At 44.3% G+C, this 23,762-nt stretch overlaps 1 protein-coding gene across 1 annotated transcript; it reads right to left on the bottom strand.

Moving 5' to 3' along the window:
* Positions 1–1,464: 1,464 nt before the first annotated feature.
* LOC137379672 (progranulin-like) lies at positions 1,465–23,199 on the bottom strand. Its single transcript, XM_068050851.1, has 4 exons — positions 22,822–23,199; positions 19,942–20,082; positions 2,799–3,053; positions 1,465–1,955 (listed from the first exon to the last, which is right to left on the bottom strand). The coding sequence occupies exons 2-4, from the start codon at positions 20,080–20,082 to the stop codon at positions 1,812–1,814; spliced, it is 540 nt and encodes a 179-aa protein (XP_067906952.1). The 5' UTR covers positions 22,822–23,199; the 3' UTR covers positions 1,465–1,811.
* Positions 23,200–23,762: the final 563 nt, after the last annotated feature.

Here is a 23,762-nt window from a genome sequence, read left to right as displayed (position 1 = left end):
GGGCAAGTTCTGTTGTTCAAATTTTATTAATCATATTGCTGTTAAAAACCTAGTTACACCTGATCTAATAATGTGCAACTTTGAGGTTTCTAACAGAGATACATATACATTCGATATGGGAGTGGGAAAGTCAAAATTCTCATTGATTTCCATGATTGCCAGCTCTGGGGGTGGCCACAGTGTAGCCTGTGTTGGAGTACTGAGTGATCCACTGCAGCTTCAGGATTTCCATTGCTAATCTCCGCATGCCTAATATCCTGAAGTTGCGGGTCAGTTTCAGAGGGTTAGGGTTAGGGTTAGGGTTAGGGGTAATGACAGCAGATGCTGACAGTTCACTGTCAACCACCCCCCTGCCCCTATAAAATCTGACCAAGTCTTCTGCCACACTGCTGGCGAAGTTATAGCAGCAGAGTGGGAGCAGCTTGAAGGAAATTTCCTGGTTCGTACGTTCTTCAAAGATTGCTTAAAATAAAGGAACATTAAAGGGTACAGTGAGCAAGCATGAGATTAGATGGGCCATGTGAAGAAAAACACTGGTGGAGATTTAGTAGCTTGTTTCTGTGCTGTTATCATGATACTATGTCTTCTCTTTGAATGGTTTTAATCTCAATTTGGTGGCTTTACAATATAATAATTTATGTATACTATGAACAACAGTAGAGGCAGAATAGATGCGCGGGGCTGGATTTTACCGGGCTGATACATCTGGCTCTCTGGTTGGGGGGTGGGGAAGATCATACTGGCAGAGGCCCACCATGAAGCCTGCTGCCAGGAGGGCCGGGCCCAATCCTCCCAGTGGTGGTGAAGTTCCATGGCGGCAACACCCCCCCCTCCCCAACTGGGCGACGAGACTGGAATTTAAATATTTAAATCAATAAAAAATGAATACATTTAAATAAACTTACCTTGGATTTAACAGGCCTGCTGTGATCTTCGGAATGGCGGCTGGCACTCCCACGCCTTTACTTCCCCTTCTGGGGAAAACATGCATGACGTTGGTGGCGAGGTGGGAGTTGAGTGGTAAGTTAAGATTTTTAGTGCAGGGGTGGGGAACGGGGTCATATAATTATCATGAGTGTCGGGGATGGTGGGAAGGGGGTGAACATTAAACTTTGTACAGTTTGGGGGGCGGGGGAAGGTCCTATTGCAAAGGTAAGTGTTTTTGGAGGAGGAAGGGTAGATACCTAATTTAATTGTTATTGGGGTGTGGGAAAGAGATATTAGAATTTTATTGGGTACATTTTGGGGGGTGCTATTTCTTTAAAAATCTAAAACTTAAAAAAGCCTGCACGCAGGCAACCGCACAGGAGATTGAGGCGGCTCGGCAGTGCACAGCCCGCACATACGGGCCACCATTTTTCTCACCTGCCGCCAGGAGTGGTGGCGGGCTCTTAAAATCCAGCCCAAAGTATCCATTTCCAAGCAAAGAAAATTAACATTTTTAATAATTAAATCACCCTGCCATATTTTCAGTGTTTGTTTAATAGCAGTTTGTAAAATACATGTATTTGCTGCTTATATCCAATGAAGAGTTACCTTAAAACAAAAAATCATAAATTTGAGAAGCTGATTATATTCCCCTCTATAAATTCTAGTAAAAGAACAAATTTGGCAATTTTTCAAAAATAGCCAAGTAACACTAAATGTTTTTAAATCCAATAAATCGAAATTTTCTAACAAAAAGAAACAAATAGCTTGAACTAAATCTGTGCTAATAATAATCAACACACTTATAGCTGCAATATAGAATTATTAAAAGCAAGCCTTCTTTGTGAACTTAAACACAGCAGCATTACATGACCAGGACAGCTTTAAAAATCTTCATATTTTTCAGCATTTTTGACTGAGAGCTGGTTCCAATTGTATGAAGCAAAAAACCTTTTGCAGAGGTGTTTTCCCATATCGCAGTAGTGGTATTTGGGACAGCAGTGTAGCCCATCCCAACAACAGTGACCCTGAAAAGGAAATGCAAGAAATATCAATGGGACAAAATGACCTTTGAGTGACTAAAATAAAGAAATCTTATAAGTATGGATGCTCTGATCAGATAGAAACATAGAAGCATAGAAAATAGGAGCAGGAGTAGGCCATTCGGCCCTTCGAGCCTGCTCCGCCATTCATTATGATCATGGCTGATCATCCAACTCAGTAACCTGTTCCCGCTTTCGACACATACCCTTTGATCCCTTTAGACCCAAGAGCTATATCTAACTCCTTCTTGAAAACATACAATGTTTTGGCCTCAACTGCTTTCTGTGGTAGCGAATTCCACAGGCTCACCACTCTCTGGGTGAAGTAATTTCTCCTCATCTCAATCCTGAAAGGTTTACCCCGTATCCTTGGACTACGACCCCTGGTTCTGGACTCCCCCACCATCAGGAACATCCTTCCTGCATCTACCCTGTCAAGTCCTGTTAAAATTTTATAGATATGTTAGATGTTACATTTACAGTAAATGAATCTAATTAAGCAGAGTGTAATTTTGGCAAAACAGTTGGATAATTTGTCACAGTAAAACACACAGTCTCCAGCACTATGAAATCATTGAAAACATTTTCAGAAATTAGTATTTCTCTTAGATTCTTCCTATTAAATGTTTAATGATCTATTTGACCAATGTAAATGAAAATAGATTGATTCATAAGTCAAAATTGGAAAGAAGTCTTTTTAATTTGCAATAATATTTTTCCATTACATTGTCATGTGATATAGACACTGACTGAATCTTCAAATTCAAATGGCTGAGATAAACAAGCATTTTAACAAATACACAGTCTGGGGCATCAATAGTGACTTACATTAGGGAATGGGCAACATCCCCATCCATTGTGCCACATTTTGCAGCAAGAGCTCCCAGTTTTACAAACATGTGTGTCATCACAACGAACCACTGAGGCATCACTGCTGAGACTGTTCTGCTGAGCTTCTGACCCTATCAGTGCAGGTTTCTTTATGAGCCATGGGATGCTGACCATATCCATTTTACACACAGACCTTTGAGGGTCACATTTTGTGCCATGAGGGCAGCAGTGGACACCATCTTTACAAACGGCCTAATTGGGAATACAGAACAAAAAAGTTATTCTATTAGTAAAGCAGGTAACTTGCACTTTTAAGTGAAAACTGTTTGTAAAATCATAGAGTCATGGACTGGTATTTTATGGCCCCCAAATGAGTGGTCTGGTGTTGTGGGAGTGTGAGGCAGGGGACTGCCGTTCCCAACCCACTCACACCCCCGCTGCAATTTTCCATGGGGCGACAGCAGCGAGAAACAGCCTGCTGCCCTAGGCCAATCAAGGCCCTTAAGTGGCCAAGTAACTGGCACTTAACAGCCACCTCCCACCGCCACGGGTATTTTACCCTCAGCTGCTGGATGGCAAAGGCCTCAAGAACCCCGCCAGGTAAACCCAGGCGGCCTTCCTGCAGGCTTGGTGGGGGGGGGGGGGGGTTGCCCTTGTGGTTGGGCACCCTGTGCCCCACGGAGGGCTGCCCCCAAAGTCCCAAGCACCCCTAACGCACAACACTATCCCCCCACCCCTCCAACTGACCCCCCCTGCCTTGCTGGGGCCCAGCCGATTGTCCCCAGCGAGGCATTAAAAACTAACCTCCTTTCCCAGATCAACCTTCCTTTTCCTCCTGAAGCTGGGTGTAGTCCCAGCAATGGCCACTGCTTCCAGAGGCGCAGCAGGTACTAAGAGTTGCCAGCCCACTGATTGGCCAGCAAGTCCAATAGGCCGGACGTCCTGCCTCAAGGAGGCGGAAGACCTGCCCAAGACCAATTAATGGCCTGGGGAGGGAAAAATACCAGCCTGGCTCCCCAGGCTTGGCGGAGGCGGGCTCTCCCCAACTTCTGGCCGGTGGCAGGGCCTCCCACCCACTGTAAAATTCCAGCCATAGAGTCATTACAGCATACAGGAGGCCATTTGGCCCAGTGAGTCCATGCTTGCTGTCTCTAGAGCAATCCAATCCCATTTGCCTCCTCTATCCCATAGCACCTCAAGTGTCCATCCAATTTCTATTTGAAATCATTCATCATCTCTGCTTCCACCACCCTCATAGGCAGCGGGTTCCAGCTCATTACCACTTGCTGTGTAAAAAAAAATTCTTCCTCACATCCCACTGCATCCCTTGCTCAGAACTTTAAATCTGTGTCCCTTAGTCCTTTTACAATCAGCCAATGGGAACAGCTTTTCTTTGTCTACCTTATCTAAACCTGTTATTACCTTGTACACCTCTATTAAATCTCTTCTCAATCTCCTTTACTCCAAGAACAAACCCAGCTTCTCTGACGTAATCTTGCAGCTAAAATTTCTCATCTCTGGAACCAGTCTGCTAAATCTCCTTTTCACCCACTTAAGGACCCTCGCATCCTTCCTAAAGTGTAGTGACCAGAACTGGATGCAGTACTCTACTTGTGACCTAACCAGTAAGCTCTGCAATCCTCAAAGATTTATGCACATGAACCCTTAGGTCCCTCTGCCCCTGCAGACTCTTTAGAACTGTGCCATTAAATCTATAATTACCTCTCCCTATACCTTCTGCCAGATTTCATCACCTCACACCTCTCTGTATTAAGTTCCATCTGCCACTTCTCTGCCTATTCTGCTAGCCTAACTATGTCCTGTTGGGTATTGTCCTCATTTTGTGCCAAACCTCCAAGTTTGATATCATTGGCAAATTTTGAAATTTTTCTCTGCATTCCAATATCCAAATCATTTATATATATCAAAAAAGCAGTGGCCTAGCACTGAAACTTGGGGAACACCACAGTCCACCATCCTCCAGTCTGCAAAACAATCATTTACCACGAGTCGCTGTTTTCTGTCCTTAAGCCAATTTTTTTTATCCAGGCTGGCACTGACCCTCCTATTCCATGACCCTCAGTTTTGTTAACCAGCCTTCATGTGGTACTTTGTCAAATACTTTCTTAAAATCCAAATAGACAACATCCATTCCTTTTCATTCAGCAACCTTCTCTGTTACTTGGTCAAAAATTTCAATTAGGTTAGTCAACCACGACCTGACTTTTACAAATCCATGCTGGCTATTCTTAATTAACTCAAACCTCTCCAAGTGTCTGTTGATTTTTTCCCCTGACTATTGTTTCTAGAACCTTACCCACCACTGATGTTAAACTGACCAGCCTGTGGTTACTAGGAATGTCCTTACACTCTTTCTTAAACAAGGGTGTCACGTTTGCCGCTCTCCAATCCTCTGGCATCTCCCCCCATATCCAGGGAAGATTGGGAAATTATGGCAAGCCCTTCATCCCACTTCCTTTAGCAACCTGTGATGTAAACAATCTGTCTGATCTAAGCATAGATACTTTCCAGTATCTCCTGCCTATCAATTTACCTCCAACATCTTCGCTTCTCCTGATATTTTGTCAGCATCCTCTTCCTTAGTAAATACTGGTGAAAGGCACTCATTAAATATTGTAGCTTACAATATTTATTGCATCCTGCACCTCTGAGCATATATCACCCTCTTTGTCCCTAATAGGACCCAGCATGCCTCTTACTACTTACTATTTACAAGTTGCTAGAGTTTTGGGTACCTTTTTATGTTAACTGCCATTCTATTCTCATATTTTCTCTTTTCAGTCTTATTTTCCTCTTCACTTCCCTGCTCAATTTATTGTCAATGAACTTTAAGATGTGGATAACAAGCCCATGCTGTTCTAGACAACCTGCACTAAGTGTCTCCATCAGGAGAGTTGTGTCTAATCACCACAGTGCACAAGTGAGAGGTCGCTGCTGACAATGACATTTAGGGCTGCCATGTTTACCACTACTGGTTTTACTTTGTTTTGGCTATGGCTAAGGTTAGCTTTGCATTGTTCTAGCAAAGATGCAATGAGCTGTAAAGATGTATACTTCTATGGGAAATTCAAACTGGCACTTTGTCATTGTCTAGTAGAGGCACAAATGGAACTATTTGGATAGCAGTAAGAAAAAGAGGTAATAAGAAATACAGAAATAAACATAAAGCACTTGTAAGAATCTTAAGTGAAGTGAGCTATGGCTATCACAATCCAATTTCCATTGCTGAGGAACACCATAGAACTTCTCATGAACAGAGAACTTTTACATCAGCGATCCTGTTTGATGCAATATGATATCAGTCTAAGAAAGAAGCACATAGTACCATTGATCAAGCTTCCCACATAAATGCTACCTGTGGAATTTTATGGATAGTGTTGAGAGCTGGAACTCTGCCAAACTAGACAAAAATTAAAATGCTGATGGAGGGTTGTATGGGTGTGCATTAAGCTGCAGGAAACCTTCAACTTGATCATTGGCAAACACTATAAAATTCCTCTCATGTCTTTTCCATCCTCTCAGCAAGGAATTTGTATGAAACCTCCACTAACCTCCATCTATATCCTGTGGTTAACTATGGAGAAGGATATTAAACTTGTTTTGATGGTTTTATGTGCATCATATATAAGTGCGCTAACAAGATAATTCCCCTGTATTGTGGAGGTTTCATCAACATAAGATAATATGAATGCAAAAGCATCATTTATAATTCAGTGGTGCAGATTGTAACCTACCCCAGGAAGTGGGCAGTAGCTCCAACCTCCACTGTGTAATCTATAGCATGTATTCCCATCTGGACAGTAATGCACACTATCACTGTAAATTAATCGAGCTGTCACTGCTGATACTGGTGCTCAAAGCTTTTGTCTCTGTTGTAAGTGTCTTGCTTTCCACTGGACTGCTGAGATCCTTCTATGTTGTGGATGCTGGACAGCACTTTGTACCACCAAAGCAGATAGTCAAAATGTAAATCAAGGAAAATGTCTTTGTTAAAACTTTGTAAAGTCGATTCAGTAGCTTTATGTACATCAGAACCAGCAGTTAGAGTTTAAGAATGTGATCTAAACTAGGAAATTAACCGTTATGTTATTGCCATACAGCCACTATTATAGTGGAGGTATCAGTTGCCTTATTTTTCACTGGGTGATGTCCCTGTTAAAATAGCTCACAAGCAGTTTCACACTCATGCATTAGGTGTTTCTATGGTAGTATTGTGCTGCCAAATTCCTGCATCACCACCATTGTAACCTGCCTCAGTTTCCTGGGTCAGGGGCCATTTCAAATGCACACAGGCTTCCAACAGAATAATGGTCAACAACAGGAGCCTCGTGCTACAATAGAGGAAAATCCCAGAGCAGCAAGGGACCTTAAATGGGCAGGTGCACCACAACGACTGCAATTTGAGGCATCAGTTAACTCTATCTAATTTTAATGCTGTGTATGAGAGCGAATGGATCGAATAAATATTCCACCACAGACAAGAATGGTTTATTTTTGTCACAGTATCTTTGACCAACCATAAAATTGCTGTGCTGAGCGCTCCCACTCCGTGCAACTGTCAGAGAGAGAGCGAGCGAGCTGTGGAAAACAGAGAGAGCGAGCGAGAGCGAGAGAGGGGTAACCAACAGGGGGAACAGAGAGAGAGCGCGAGAGGGGACAGAGTGGGGGAACACAAAGCGAGGGCAACACAACAGAGGGAGGGAACACAGGGAGAGACAGAGACAGATCAAGATCACACCTGACAGATGGATATTTATCCAGAATACTCTGCGTCATTACATGAAGTGTGCGGGCAGAAATTGAATACCTATGCAAGAAAAAACAATGCTCGGTTTGTCATTAAATCAGTTTTCAATATAGTGATGAGAAAGCAAGTCAATAAATTAGGCTTGTCATTTAAAGCTTCTTCAAAAATGCACATTTGTTGTTGTTTTTATTAATACAATACATTTTTAACATCTTTACCTTTCAAAATTTGCTCACTGGCCTCCTGGGCCGAACAAAAATTGTAATGCGGCCCTCTGCATGAAAAGGTTGAGCAACCCTGTTCTAGAGCCAACCAGAGAACAGGCTAATGTAGAATGAGACAGAATTAATTAATTACCTCAAAGTGAAGGAGCTTCTTGGTAACAGTGATCATAATTGAATAAATCTCACATTCAGTTTGAGGGTGAGAAGAGTCAGTCTAAGACTAGTGTTTTAAACTTAAATAAAGGCAATTACAAGGATAAGACGACAGAGCTGGCTCAAGTGAACTGGGAAATTAGGTTAAAGGGTACGATAGTAGAGATGCAGTGGTAGACATTTAAGGAGACATTTCATAACATTCAGCAAAGATAGTAGAAAGGAGAAGGATTCACCATCCATGGCTAACGAAGGAAGTTAAAGGTAGTATCAAATTAAAAGAAAAATCATACAATTCTGTGAAGATTAGTGGTAGGTCAGAAGACTGGACAGAAGTTAAAAACCAGCAAAGAATGACAAAAAAAAAAGGGAGAAATTCGACTATGAGACATAGCTAGCTATAAATATAAAAGCAGATAGTAAGAATTTCTACAAGTATTTAAAATGGAAAAGGGCAACTAAAGTGATCATTTCTGTATCTGTCTTCACTGTAGAAGACACAAATAACATCCCAGAAATACTTATCAATCAGGAAGTAAAAGGGAGGGAGGAACTTAAAACAATTACAATCACCAGGGAAATGGTATTGAGAAAACTATTAGAACTAAAAGCTGATATGTCCCCAGGACCTATGGCCTGCAACCTAGGGTGTTAAAAGAAGTGATTGCTGAGATAGTAGATGCATCGGATGTAATTTTCCAAAATCCCCTAGTTTCTGGAAAGGTCCCATCAGATTGGAAAATAGCAATTGTATCTCCACTAGTCAAAAAAGGAGGGAGACAGAAAGTAGGAAACTAAAGGCCAGTTAGTCTAATATCTGTTATAGGGAAAATGCTAGAATCTATTAAGGCGGTCATAGCAGTGCACCTAGAAAATCTTAATGCAATCAGACAGAGTCAACATGATTTTGTGAAGCCAAAATTGTGTTTGACTGATTTGTTAGAGTTCTTTGAGGAAGTAACAAGCAAGGTGGATAAAGAAGAACCTGTAGATGTAGTGTACTTAGATTTCCAAGAGGTATTTGATAAGGTGCCACATCAAAGGTCACTGCACAAAATAAAAGCTCATTGTGTAGGGGTAACATATTAGCTTGGATAGAAGATTGGTTAGCTAACAGGAAGCAGAGAGTAGGCATAAATGGGTCATTTTCAGGTTGGCCAGCTGTAACTAGTGCAGTGCCACAGGGATCGGTAGTGGGGTCTCAACTATTTACAATCTAGATCAATAACTTGGATGAAGGAACAGAATGTATGGTTGCTAAATTTGCTGTTAACGCAGAGATAGGTAGGACAGTAAGTTGTGAAGAGGATATAAGGGGCTGGATTTTAAAGCTTCTCCGTGATCTGTAACGTTTGCGGGGTGGGGGGGGGCAGTGAAGATTGATGTGGCGGAGGCCCGCCATTGACCCCTCAACGGCAAAAGGCCCCGTGTCGATCTCGGCGGCAGTGACAAGGCCTCGTGGCAGGTGCCCCGCCGCTCGCCGATGGGACCTCCATTTCAATATGTAAATTAATTTACATATCTGATTTAATGAGGATCCCATTGCCTCCTTAATTGCCGCACCAATCTTCATTCGGGCGGCCGACAATTGCAAGCCTTCGAATCCTCATTCAGGGAAACATGGCGTGACGCCTGTGGGGAGGGGGGAGGAGGATTTTTTCTCTGTGCGTTGGGGGGGTTGGCGGAGTGGGGTAACAACGATGCAGATTGGTCGGGGGGTGATGGGAACGGGTGAAGGGCAAAGGTGCCGATCTTTGGTGGGGGGAAAGGTCAAATTTTTAATAAACAAATTTCGGTGGGGGGTGGGGGGGGAGAGCAGGAATGTTTTCAGATGCCATGGCAGGGGGTGGGGGGGGGGTAGAAAAATGAATTTAAAGGTAATTTATTTCTGCTTTTTGGTTATTCAACTGACCTAGCCCTTTAATTTTTAAATCTCCATTAAGGGCTGTAAGCCCTTTAAAAATGGTGCCAGCACCTGCGCATTGGCACCAGACGCCGTTGCTGGTGACAGCTCGCCCGCCCCCACCATATCACTGCAGGGGGCGGGTGCCATGGCCATGCAAATGAGCTGCCATTTTTGAAATCGTGGTGGCTCCCTGACGTGGTGCCCGTACAGGCGGGACGCATTTTTTTTTTATGTCCAGCTCCTACTTCGTCAGCAGACTCTTAAAATGCAGCCCAAGGTGTCTGCAAAGCAAAATGGGTAGGTTAGGTGAGTGGGCACAAATTTGGCAGATGGAGTATAACATGGTAAAATGTGAACTTGTCCACTTGGCAGGAAGATTAGAAAAACCAGTATGTTATTTAAATGGCGAGAGATTCCAAAACTTGGCAGTTCAGTGGGATTTGGGTGACCTGGTACATGAATCACAAAAGGTTAGGATGCAGGTACAGCAAGTGATTAGGAAGGCAAATGGAATGTTGTCATTTGTTGCAAGGGGAATTGAATACACAAGTAGGGAAGTTTTGCTACAGTTATACAGGGCATTGGTGAGACCACATTTGGAGTACTGTGTACAATTTTGGTCTCCGTACTTAAGTAAGGATAGGATTGCATTAGAAGCAGTTCAAAGAAGGTTCACTTGACTGATTCCAGGTATGAAGGGGTTATCTTACAAGGATAGGTTGAACAGGTTGGCCTGTATCCATTAGAGTTTAGAAGAATGAGAGGTGATGTTATTGAAACATAAGATTTTGAGGGGATTTAACAAGGTGGATGTTGAGATGACATTTCCCCTTATGGGAGAGACTAGAACGAGGGGACACAGTTTAAAAATAAGGGTTCCCCCATTTAAGATGAAGATGAGGTGAAATTTTTTCTCAGAGTGTCGTTAATTTGTGGAATTCTCTTCCCCAGAGAGCAGTGGAGGAAGGGTCATTGAATATTTTTAAGGCTGAGTCAGATAGATTCTTGATTGACAAGGGAGTCAAAGGGTATAAAGGGTAAACAGGAAAGTAGAGTTGAGGCCACAAACAGATCAGTCATGATCTTATCAAATGGAGGAGCAGGCTCGAGGGGCCAAATGGCCTACTCCTGCTCCTAATTCGTATGTTTGTAAAATGAATTATACGAATACAATAGTGATATATACTACAGAATTCCATTTTGAGGGAATGCCTTACTTTAAAAACATATGTTGAACACCACTTGGAGGAAGCACTGAGGGTGGCAAGGGCACAAAATATACTCTGGGTGGGGGACTTCAATGTCCATCACCAAGAGTGGCTCGGTAGCACCACTACAGACCGAGCTGGCCAAGTCCTAAAGGACATAGCTGCTAGACTGGGTCTGCGGCAGATGGTGAGGGAAACAACACGAGGGAAAAACATACTTGACCTCGTCCTCACCAATCTGCCTGCCGCAGATGCTTCTATCCATGACAGTATTGGTAGGAGTGACCACCGCACAGTCCTTGTGGAGACGAAGTCCCGCCTTCACATTGAGGATACCATCCATCGTGTTGTGTGGCACTACCACCGTGCTAAATGGGATAGATTTCAAACAGATCTAGCAATGCAAAACTGGGCATCCATGAGGCGCTGTGGGCCATTAGCAGCAGCAGAATTGTACTCCACCACAATCTGTAACCTCATGGCCCGGCATATCCCCCACTCTACCATTACCATCAAGCCAGGAAGCCAACCCTGGTTCAATGAAGAGTACAGGAGGGCATGCCAGGAGCAGCCTCAGGCATACCTCAAAATGAAGTGTCAACCTGGTGAAGCTACAACACAGGACGATCTGCATGCCAAACTGTGTAAGCAGCATGCAATTGACAGAGCTAAGCGATTCCATAACCAACGGATCAGATCTAAGCTCTGCAGTCCTGCCACATCCAGCCATGAATGCTGGTGGACAATTAAATAACTAACTGGAGGAAGTGGCTCCACAAATATCCCCATCCTCAATGATGGGGGAGACCAGCACATCAGTGCGAAAGATAAGGCTGAAGCATTTGCAACAATCTTCAGCCAGAAGTGCCGAGTTGATGATCCATCTCGGCCTCCTCCTGAAGTCCCCAGCATCACAGATGCCAGACTTCAACCAATTTGATTCACTCCGCGTGATATCAAGAAACGACTGAAGGCACAGGATACTGTAAAAGCTATGGGCCCTGACAATATTCTGGCAATAGTACTGAAGACCTGTGCTCCAGAACTTGCCGCGCCCCTAGCCAAGCTATTCCAGTACAGCTACAACACTGGCATCTACCCTGCAATGTGGAAAATTGCCCAGGTATGTCCTGTGCACAAAAAGCAGGACAAGTTCAACCCGGCCAATTACCACCCCATCAGTCAACTCTCAATCATCAGTAAAGTGATGGAAGGTGTCAACAGTACCATCAAGTGGCACTTGCTTAGCAATAACCTGCTCAGTGATGCTCAGTTTGGGATCCGCCAGGGCCACTCAGCTCCAGACCTCATTACAGCCTTGGTTCAAATATGGACGAAAGAGCTGAACTCAAGAGGTGAGGTTAGAGTTACTGCCCTTGACATCAAGGCAGCATTTGACCGAGTATGGCATCAAGGAGCCCTAGCAAAACGGAGGTCAATGGGAATCAGGGGGAAACCCTCCTCTGATGGAGTCATACCTAGTGCAAAGGAAGATGGTTGTGGTTGTTGGAGGTCAATTATCTCAGCTCCAGGACATCACTGCAGGAATTCCTCAGGGTAGTGTCCTAGGCCCAACCATCTTCAGCTGCTTCAATGACCTACCTTCAATCATAAGGTCAGAAGTGGGGATGTTCACTGATGATTGCACAATGTTCAGCACCATTCGCGACTCCTCAGATACTGAAGCTGTCCATGTAGAAATGCAGCAAGACCTGGACAATATCCAGGCTTGGGCTGATAAGTGGCAAGTAACATTCGTGCCACACAAGTGCCAGGAAATGACCATCTCCAACAAGAGAGAATCTAACCATCTCCCCTTGACATTCAACAGTATTACCATCGCTGATACCCCCACTATCAACATCCTAGGGGCCACCATTGACCAGAAACTGAACTGGACTAGCCATATAAATACCGTGGCTAAAAGAGCAGGTCAGAGGTTGGGAATCCTGAGGCGAGTAACTCACCTCCTGACTCCCCAAAGCCTGTCCACCATCTACAAGGCACAAGTCAGGAGTATGATGGAATACTCTCCACTTGCCTGGATGGGTGCAGCTCCAACAACACTCAAGAGGCTCAACACCATCCAGGACAAAGCAGCCCGCTTAATTGGCACCCCATCTACAAACATTCACTCCCTCCACCACCGACGCACAGTGGTAGCAGTGTGTACCATCTACAAGATGCACTGCAGCAATGCACCAAGGCTCCTTAGACAGCACTTTCCAAACCCGTGACCTCTACCAACTAGAAGGACAAGGGCAGCAAATGCATGGGAAGACCACCACCTGCAAGTTCCCCTCCAAGTCACACACCATCCTGAGTAGGAACTATATCACCGTTCCTTCACTGTCGCTGGGTCAAAATCCTGGAACTCCCTTCCTAACAGCACTGTAGGTATACCTACCCCAAATGGACTGCAGCGGTTTAAGAAGGCAGCTCACCACCACCTTCTCAAGGGCAATTAGGGATGGGCAATAAATGCTGGCCTAGCCAGCGACGCCCACATCCCTGAATGAATAAAAAAAAATAACCTTATCCAGCTTCCACTATTCCTCACTGCAGAATGTGGAATTCAACTTGCTAATCTAATGGGAAGTGATACTGAGCCTATCTCTACTTGGAGAACAGTGTGCAGTTCAGGCCAACATGTTAGAGGAAGGACAGCATGGCATTGGAAGAAGTGGAACAATAGCCTTCCCATGGGGTGGAATGTTGTGCTCTCCCCGTGGTGGGTTTGGAGGTGGGAGAGCATATAATCGGGTGGGATGGTGGCGAGGAGGGACCCCACTACCTCCTGCCTCCGCCAAAATGATGTCTGGGGTGGGGCGGCTGTTCACAGGCCTTCCTGTTCCACTGCCAATTGGGGCCCTTTACTGGGCAATTAATGCCCAATTAAGGGCCTGACCCCGATGCCGCTGCAATTAGCTCAGCGGTGGGTGAGCTTGTCACTGCACAGGATGTACAGCAGGAACAACCGTGCGTGTTGTCTTCTGGCTCCAGGGGTGGTGGGGGTGGGAGGGGGGAGTGGGGCGGGGAGTTGTGGGGGGGGGCGGGGGGTGACCCACGTTAAAAGGCACTTAGTGCCTGAATGAGGATCCTTGCATCGGGAAGGAGGGGGCTCGTGGAGAGCCACACCCCTGCCCTTGCTGCCGATACCCCTTTACCCCCCCCCTCCCCCATGACCCCCACCCCATGAGATCCCTGCCCCCCGACCTACCTGTGGCCTGGGTCCAGTGCTGCTCCTGGGCCCAGGGTGGGTTCTCCACCAGTGGCAGCCACCACCTCCGCAGTGATGCTGCTCAGTTAAGGAGCTGCCAGCCTTTGATAGGCTGGTAGCTCTCAGAGGGTGGAACTTGCATCGTTGGGGTCCTTGTTCCTGTGGAAAGTGTGCTGTTGTCCACTTCAGTGCCTAATTGGCAATTGATTTGGTGGGCCTCCAACAGAAGGGGCGAGGCAGAGTCCTCCTTTGTCAGAGGTTGAGACCCCTGTCACCCAGATACAATCCCGGCCCTTCTGATACTTGACAGACATCTGAGCTACCAGGACAGACTCGAGTTTCTAAGTTTGCTTGCACAAGAGATTATGAATGGATCCCATTGTAGTATTCAAGATCCTTAATATATTGACAAGTTAAACCCTCACAAACCTTATCTTAAACCCAAGAATGACAACGAGGGGGAGTTGGATGGAACTCAGAATTGAATTGATAGATCAGTTCTGTCATTTCACATGGAGGTTGATGATTGTTTGGAATGGACTTTCCAAGGAGGCAATCTGTGCTAACAATGCCAGTAATTTTATGAAGGAATTGGACAGGCACCAGCCATGAAATTCAATTGAGGGCTGTAGGCAGTGAACTGTGTATTCTGCTTTTGAACTCAGGGCTGGCCAGATGGATCAAAATGCATTTTCTGGTAATCCATATTCCGGTTATGTTCCTATGTTTTCATATTTCTAATAATTCAAGCTTGAAGCAGCAACAAGGTGCCCGCCATAATCTTTAACATGAGGGAATATTGCCTAATTGGGTAACAATGAAGAAGGTGTGACAAAAATGAAGCATTTTTCTTTTAGATGTAGCATGGTATTCCTTTCTTTAATTCTATTACAGTGCACAAAAGGTTAAAAGCTCACTTCAACCACAAAAAATTATGCCCTTATTCATTTCGAAACATGGTTGGTTGGCAGGACTTTTAGAAATTAAAAGACAGCTATTTAAATTTGGTTGATTTTGGTTATTTTCTGGAAAGTATTTCTTAACCTGACTAAGCAAATTGTGGTAAGGGCAGAGTGGATGGATGTGGTGGTGGGGTCAGTTGGACTGGCAGTTCCTCTGCAGAGTACCCTAATGATAAAGGAACAGCATATTCTTTGATTCCCCATCTGCAATGCCATGTCTTGCATACAGCGTGCACTGTCAATATTACCTGCTTCCTGTGGTATGATTTTTGAGTTACACTTTTTTATGGCACCATTTATAAGGTGAATTTCTGTGGGGTGTTCTCCTGCTCACTCACTGTAACTTTGGCCAAACAGCCATGGAAACAATGAAAAAAGTACTTTTACATCATTCTTCTTCTGGGGTTTCTGCGACTTTCCCACTGAAGTTAGGGTGGATGAAGGAGAGAAACCCCATGGATTTTGACCCCCCTCCCCCCCCACAAAAATGGAAAATTCCTCTGTCAACATTTTACCATGTCAAAATTCTAATTGTCCATTAGTATAATTGCTAGGCCTTCACCACTTGGCAATGACATTGCACCGTCCTGTCCCATTCATCCAACTCCTTTCTGCTGGCTGCAGAGGTTTCTAGCCCCACTTGCCACCTGACAGTTCCCATCATAATCTAGAATTCTCCTGCTCCACTTCCTAACTCTGCCTCTGATCCTCACTCTGGGCTGCTTCTATTGCATTTAGGTTTTATTCCACCTTCTTCCTCGCTTCCTAAACCTACCCATATTTCTCATGCATTCTGCTTCCCATTCTGGTACGCCTTTTCTTCTACTTCTTGGCCACTATTTCTTCTCGCCTGTATTTAGGGACTTTAGGCCTGCCTGTTTCTACTGCACTCACTCTTCACGCCCCACTTCACCTTCCTCTCCATTTGCTAGCCCTATTCCCATTGCTCCTACTTTGCCCTCCCTTCCTTCAAGATTCGTCCCAAAGCAGGCAATGTAACAGCAGGAAAAAAATAAAAGCTATGAAGTGAAAAATGTTGGAAATAGTGGGATAGCAGCCTGTTTATATGTATTTTGACTCTTCATAATTGTAACTATGTAAATTGACAAAACCCTTACAGACAGAATTTTATTCATACTTGCATTGTAATTTACTACTAACAGTAGATTGAATCATACAAATTCAATCTCTAAAACCTGGAAAGAAGACTCTTGATTAGATTAATGAATGTGGCTTATATTACTACTTCCCTTTCTACCTCACCACCTTTGCCAGTTCAAAATATAAGTTTCACGTGGATTCCATGGCATCTGAGAAACTAGGTACAGCCTGTTAGTAAAAACAGGACTTAGAAACACATTGGCTAGGGATGTTCTGATGAAAGGTCACAGACCTGAAATGTTAACTCTGTTTTTCTCTCCACAGATGCTGCCAGACCTGCTGAGTATTTCCAGGACTTTATGCTTTTATTTCAGATTTCCAGCATCTGCAGTATTTTGCTTTTTTATTAGAGATTTCCTTGGTCCTGCTCCCACTTTGCAGCTTCGCTAAATGTTTGGCAGAAACCCTGAAGTTTCCACCTGAAACCCACCTGAAGATGGAGTTTCAGCCATACGTCTGGTGAAGCTTATGGTGGCAGAGCAGGAGCAGCTCCAAAGAAATTCCTGACCATTGAGCCGTATCTTGCACCAGAATTTGTCCATGCAGCCATGTCTCTACAATTGTTAAATTCAGTGTTCAAATATTGCTTTAGTAGGCAAAATATTTATTTCTCCAAAAACATGGACTGTAGGAAGATGAGAACAGAATGGTTATAAAAACAGCTCAGCTTGGGGACTTTTAAAATTGTTTATGGGGATGCGGGCGTCACTGGCCAGGCCATAATTGCCCATGAGAAGATGGTGGCCTTCTTGAACCACTGTAGTCCATGTGGGGTAGGTACACCCACAGTGCTGTTAGGAAGGGAGTTCCAGGATTTTGACCCAGCGGCAGTGAAGGATATAATTCCAAGTCAGGATGGTGTGTGTCTTGGAGGGGAACTTGCAGGTGGTGGCGTTCCCATGCATTGGCTGCCCTTGTCCTTCTAAGGTGGTAGAGGTCGTGGGTTTGGAAGGTGCTGTCTAAGGAGCCTTGGTGCATTGCTGCAGTGCATCTTGTAGATGGTGCACACTGCTGCCACTGTGCGTCGGTGGTGGAGGGAGTGAATGTTTGTAGATGGGGTGCTAATCAAGCAGGCTGCTTTGCCTTGGCTGATGTCGAGCTTCTTGAATGTTATTGGAGCTGCACCCATCCAGGGAAGTGGAGAGTATTCCATCATACTCCTGACTTGTGCCTTGTAGATGGTGGACAGGCTTTGGGAAGTCAGGAGGTGAGTTACTTGCCACAGGTTTCCTAGCCTCTGACCTGCTTTTGTAGCAACAGTATTTATATGGCTACTCCAGTTTAGTTTCTGGTCAATGGTAACCCCCAGGATGTTGATCGTGGCTGCATAAAGTGCTGAGTGTGTGCTCTAGAATCCGAAGATCATAAAACATTTCTTTCACCACTTCAATTTTCTCCTTTGCTGATTCCTTAGTGTACATTTATCTAGGTACTGGACATTCTCTGACGCCTCACCAAGTGGTGATTATTCCTGCTGTAACTGTAGCAATGAACATCAAACCTATGATTATGGTAGGATCATCACAACTGAATGTGATTGTGACCGCACGAGGTATCCACATGCAGGTACTTTCTGGCAATGGCAGCTAGGGAGAGATAAAGGGGTTGTTTTAACATTGTTGACCTGCCAGGGTGGGGAGGGTGGACAAACAGTAGAGAGTGGGAACCCAGAAATTGGGTTTCCCCTGTATGCTTCACAGCATGTGCATGACATCACTGGCACATTCCCTTCCTAGAGGCCAGCCTAATGACAAGCTTGGTCCAGTCAGGTGAGGAGCAGTTCGGAGGAGACCACAGGATTAGTTAGGTCTGTGCCCCTACAGAGGTGGGAAGGGCTCGATTGCTGGTTCCCGTGGCAAAAAGGTCCCGTCCCCCACTCCTGGACTGTGGGAGGATTGTTTGATCCTGGGGTCTGGGCATGGGTATCGCAAGCTTAGAGGTGGGGGGAGGTCAGAAGCCTCAGGGGAAATTGGAGGCCTGTGTGGCTTGTAGATGGAGGCCATATGTGGGGAGGTCAGAGGGGAATTGGAGACCTTGGAGTGGGAGATAAGAGGGTTGGGGGGTGAAAGGCCTGTGGGGGTAAGTCAGAGGCCTCAGGCAAGGGGAGAGCAGAGGCCTAGGAGGAGAGGTCAGAGGCATGCAGGGGTAGATTGGAGGCCTGGGGTGAGGTGTCAGGGGGTGGAGATCAGAAGCCTGGAAGGGGGAAGGTCAGAAGCCTGGAGGGGAGGCCTGGGAGGGGAGGCCAGAGGGAGTTCAGAAGCCTTGAAGGGGGTGGAAGATGGAGGCCTATTGGGGGGAGGTCAGGAGCCTTGTAGGGGAGATAGGGGAGAGATCAGAAGGATCCTGGGGAATATACGATCATGGGGGTTGGCCCGGCAGGCATCATGGATCCAGCAGATAGGTAGAAAGGCACTTACCTCCTGACCCAGCAGTCCCTCACCTCAATTTAGCTGGCGGGTTTCCCCAGGGAATCAAAACTCTGGATGGTTTTGTTTTCCTGAACCCAAGGATACTGAAGCCAGTTGTAGTATCACAACTGTGATTAGCTAACTTAAACAAGCACTGAAACTGAATCTAGGACCTTCCTTATCTGCACAAACTCAGTTATTACACCAGGTCTTGCATTTATCTGCCCCTTTCTATCTATATCTGTACGTCAATCTATGTAAAAGGCTCGTAAGTGTCTGTTGCACGTTAAAAAGGTAAAAAAAAGGCAATGTGGGTAAATCTGAACATAAAACTGAATTTGTGGGTCAAGAGCCTGCTACAGACATCATCTGATTTTCCTTTCCAGTAGTTTCGATGTGTTCATAGCGCAGTCTGCGCCACATTGGGCAGATGCAAGTCAGAGTAGGTGACCACTTCGTCAAACACTTTTATGTTCTGTTAAAGTATGACCCAAAGTTCTTATGTCTCATCATTTTAACATCCTTCTCCATTCCCAGTCTGATATCTTTGGCTTGTCCTCTTAAACTATTCTAACAAAGCTCAATGTAAGCTTCAGGAACAGTATCTTAGGTTTCTCCTCAGCAGTCTGCAATTCTCTGCTTTAACCATTGTTTTCAGTAATTTCAGACTTACCCACTTGATTTTGTTAAAGAATTGTTAGCCTATTTCACAGAATTGTTACAGCACAGAAGGAGGCCATTTGGCCCATTGTGTCTGCACTGGCTCTCCTATTTGATGGGGAAAGTTTTTGATGTTGACAAATTGATTAGCTTCTGTTGACCGTATAAAACAGAAGCGGTCAGTTAGGAACCAAAGAAAAGTGAAGACCACAAACTTGAGATTGTTGGTCACATGGTTCAATCAAAGGTAATTGAAACTGAGATAGGTCAAACAGTGCACATCAACATTTCACTATGCTGTACAAATTTGACTTGTGAAGCATTGTTAGTGACTGCCACATTCAGAAAAATCACATTCTTGGCATTACTCATTGACTCTTGTGACTGTGATGACATTGGTCCGTGTAAGCAGGAGTGAGTCATGCCCAGCCCACGCATGATTAAATTTCTATTTAATATTTATTCCATACCTTTTCCACTGGGCAGCAGTCATAATTACCAGATTGAAGTTTACAACATGTTGATTGGTCAGGGCAAGGACTTCCATCTGGACACATCACTGCAGCAGAAGCCGAGTTTCCCAGCAGGAGAATTATCATTAGCGGCCACATCTTAATGAAATTAAAGACCATAAAGTAGTGAGGCACCCTCTGTGAATTTGTCTTATCAATTAATATTATTCATTGAATTGAGATGTTTTCATCACAAAGTAAATCTGAATTAATCACAAAACTGGTACATATCAGATCAAGTTGGAATGCAGCTCATTTTAGCAATCTTCCTTGGAGAACAACTTTAAGAAAGACTTACCACAGGTAGACATGTAAAAAAGTTATCTTTGCTAATGTGTTGGTTCTTTCATTTTGGAAGATGCTAAACAGTAAGAGAAGGTTACACAGTAGCAGTACAATGCAAGGAATGCTTTATACATATGGAGAAACTTAGGATGTATTTTATAGGAGATGCATATGACAATCTGTGCGCACAGTAATGATTCTTAAAGGGACATCACACAGGAAATGATCTTCTTCTTCTTTGGCCTCCTTGTCTCGAGAGACAATGGGTAAGCGCCTGGAAGTGGTCAGTGGTTTGTGGAGCAGTGCCTGGAGTGGCTATAAAGGCCAATTCTAGAGTGACAGGCTCTTCCACAGGTGCTGCAGAAAAATTTGTTTGTCGGGGCTGTTACACAGTTGGCTCTCCCCTTGCGCTTCTGTCTTTTTTCCTGCCAACTGCTAAGTCTCCGACTTGCCACACTTTAGCCCCACCTTTATGGCTGCCCGCCAGCTCTGGTGATTGCTGGCAACTGACTCCCACAACTTGTGATCAATGTCACAGGACTTCATGTCACATTTGCAGACGTCTTTAAATGGTGTACCTTCAATTTGTAGCACAGTTAGGCCTGAATATGAGTAATATCAGAGTATCATAAAATCAAAGTTGTGCTTAAAGGTGGTATTTTGGAGTTGAATTTCAGCAGAGGGGGTGCACTCAACCATCCTTCATAATATCATAGCTGTTTATGTAATTTCCCTGGGTTTTGTCTGCTTACAGCAAATGACTAAAAAAGCCCCAGTGGAAATTCAAGCTCTGTTTTCTTTTGCTTTCTGCAGAATTCGAATAGAATCTAGCCACTGCTGATGTCTGCAAGCAAGCCCACACATTACAGAAGCCTGCATCACTTTTACTACCTTTTTCAACCATCAGCAGATCTGAACACATGATAGAGAATGTAAAAGGCAACATTTAAAAAGGAAGCACAGGGCATGTCACAGGGTATGGGTGAGGAAGAGCCACAAACTTGCTAATTGGAAGCAATTCCTGCTTCTGCTGCAGTCCTTAAGAATGCAACTCTCACAAAGCTTCCTTACAAATACAGATTGCTGTCTCAACACCAATGTCTTGTGTCCATGCATGATCTAGGAAGTGATGAGCTGATTGTCCTGGAGCACATGAAAACTCCTGTGGCAACTGCAGCGAAGGCTACACACAGTCCAAAGCAGTGCCATACCTGGAGTTTTCAGCTGGCTAGTAGGCAGCTGGCTCTCAAGCTGGAGACACATTTGAGCCATCAAGTGCTTGTAAATATCCTGTGAATCCACAGTAACAGGGGTGCTGACTCAGATGCAAGGCTAATGCAATACTTGGCCAGCTTTTTCCCATAGCTCTTTGGCATTAAGAAATATATCTAACTCCTTCTTGAATATATTTAATGATTTGGTCTCCACTGCCTTCTGCAGTAGAGAATTCCACAGGTTCACCACCCTCAGAGTGAAGAGATTTCTCCTCATCTCAGTTCTAAATGGCATATCCTGAGACTGTGACTCCCCAGCCATCGGGAACATCGTCCCTGCATCTAACCTGTCTAGTCCGGTTAGAATTTTATAGGTTTCTATAAGATCCCCTCTCATTCTTCTAAACTCTAGTGAATATACGCCTAGTACTTTTGAAGTGTCGCACTATTGTAATGTAGGAAATACAGCAGCCAATTTGTGCACAGAAAAGTCCTACAAAATGAAATAATGACCAGATAATCTGTTGTTTTAGTGGTATTGGTTACAGGATAAATGTTGGCCAGGACACTTGGAGAGCTCTGCTGCTCTTCTTCAAAATATGCCATAGAATCTTTTACGTCCACCTGAGAGAGAGTAGGCAGGGCCTCACTTAACATCACATCTGAAAAGGTGGTGACCGTGATTTTAAGTGGCCCCACCTAGCAGAAGCTGGGAAGAGGAGCAGTTAAAATAATGCGAGTCAGATAACCTTCTGAACCCACTTCCTTCCTGCCGTGTCATCTGCAGCACTCCCCGTTACTGCACTGAAATATTAGCCTGGATTACATGCTCAAATCTCTATAGGGTGCTTAAAATCTGCAAACCACTGACTCAGAGTTGAAAGCACTACGACTGAGCCAAGAATGAATCTTGACAAATAAAGGACACAGGAATGTCATATGAATGTATTAAGTGTTCATCTGCTAATATCAGGAACAGTAATTTCTAGGCTAAGTTCTGAAATTTCTAAAACTCCAGTTTAAGGTGAATATTTAATTGTTCTGAAATAAAACCCGCAAGCACTATTTTCATTTCAAACTTCCAACTTTTAAAGTTCTTCTTTTCATCCATTTTAGTGTAATTCTCAGAAACTGTTAATGTTTTTATGTGATTAAATATTTTAACTGATGTGGCTGTTACAGTAAAAAAAAGTATGCAATTTGCTAAATAATTTAATATAATTTCAGCATTAATATTACTTACATTTCATGTGAGATGACTTGCAGCATGAGGTCCACTTAAATATGAAGAGTTTTTTTTTAAATCAAGCTAAAACTCAAAGAAGAATGCAATACTTACTGTGTTAGCCAGTCTCTGCTGAGCTGCAGCCTAACTGTGAATTGCTCTTATAAAGTGTTTCCTCAGTTGACGGTGGCACAGTGCAGGCGATTGAATTATGAAGAGAGATTGTTAAATAATAGGATTTACAGTTAACACAAATCAAAAAGGAAGCTTAATAAAACAAACAGTCTCACTGCTTGTGTGACAGTTTAAAGGAAGCTGTATCAAGGAGCAGATGGATAAAATGATGCTTATAACCAAACGCTCCCGTTGTAGAGCCAAGAAAGGAAGTTGAGTAGTTAACAGTTTAGTGACGGATGGATTGACAAACCAGGAAATGGACAAAAGCTCAGAGACAGCAGAAAAACTAAAGAGAGAGATGCCATGCTCCAGATCAACTTGCTCTTTTGAGCAGGTGAGCAGGACATCCACAGGAAGGAAGCTAGTTCTGTTTTAAATATGCAGAAGCGGGCCATAATTTTACATCCCCCACCCCCAGGAGCAGTGTCCTGGAGATTAATCTTTAATTTTTGGAGATTCCAGGGCAATTCTGCAGGGTTAGTAATGCTACCTCTCTCCCTGATCACAGCAAGGCCTCCCACGAACTTCTGGGGACCATGCTCACACATCCCCAGCCAATTGTTAGCCCTATCGTGTGGGGGACTATGGCACGGAATATTAATGAGGCCTCGCCATTAAGCTCAGCAGGGCCTCCATGTTCTCACTCTTGCCAGGTTTTCCCCATGGTCTCTCTCATCCTCCCAGACTCCCAATTCAGATCAGGGCCAGTACCTCTGACAGTGCAGCACTCCCTCACTAAAATTGTGTGCTCAAGACTCTGGAATCATCAAATCATGGAAAGTTTACGGCACAGAAAGTGGCCAATTGGCCTATCGTGTCTGCGTCGGACAGAAAATAAGTCACCCAGTCTAATCCCACCTTCCAGCATTTGGTCTGAA

Source organism: Heterodontus francisci, chromosome 2, assembly GCF_036365525.1.
Source record: "Heterodontus francisci isolate sHetFra1 chromosome 2, sHetFra1.hap1, whole genome shotgun sequence".
Classification (NCBI taxonomy): domain Eukaryota; kingdom Metazoa; phylum Chordata; class Chondrichthyes; order Heterodontiformes; family Heterodontidae; genus Heterodontus; species Heterodontus francisci.
Note: the sequence above shows the minus strand (reverse complement) of the source record. Positions and strands in the feature narration are given on the sequence as shown.

Bases quoted from the DNA above. Each gene is read 5' to 3' on its own strand.
- LOC137379672 (XM_068050851.1), bottom strand. From the start codon at position 20,082: ATGTGGCCGCTAATGATAATTCTCCTGCTGGGAAACTCGGCTTCTGCT. The intron at 3,054-19,941 runs GTATGGAATAAA...ATTCCCAATTAG, and splicing joins ACTGCTGCCCAGTGGAAAAG to GCCGTTTGTAAAGATGGTGT. The intron at 1,956-2,798 runs GTAAGTCACTAT...TTTCCTTTTCAG, and splicing joins GATGTTGCCCATTCCCTAAT to GGTCACTGTTGTTGGGATGG.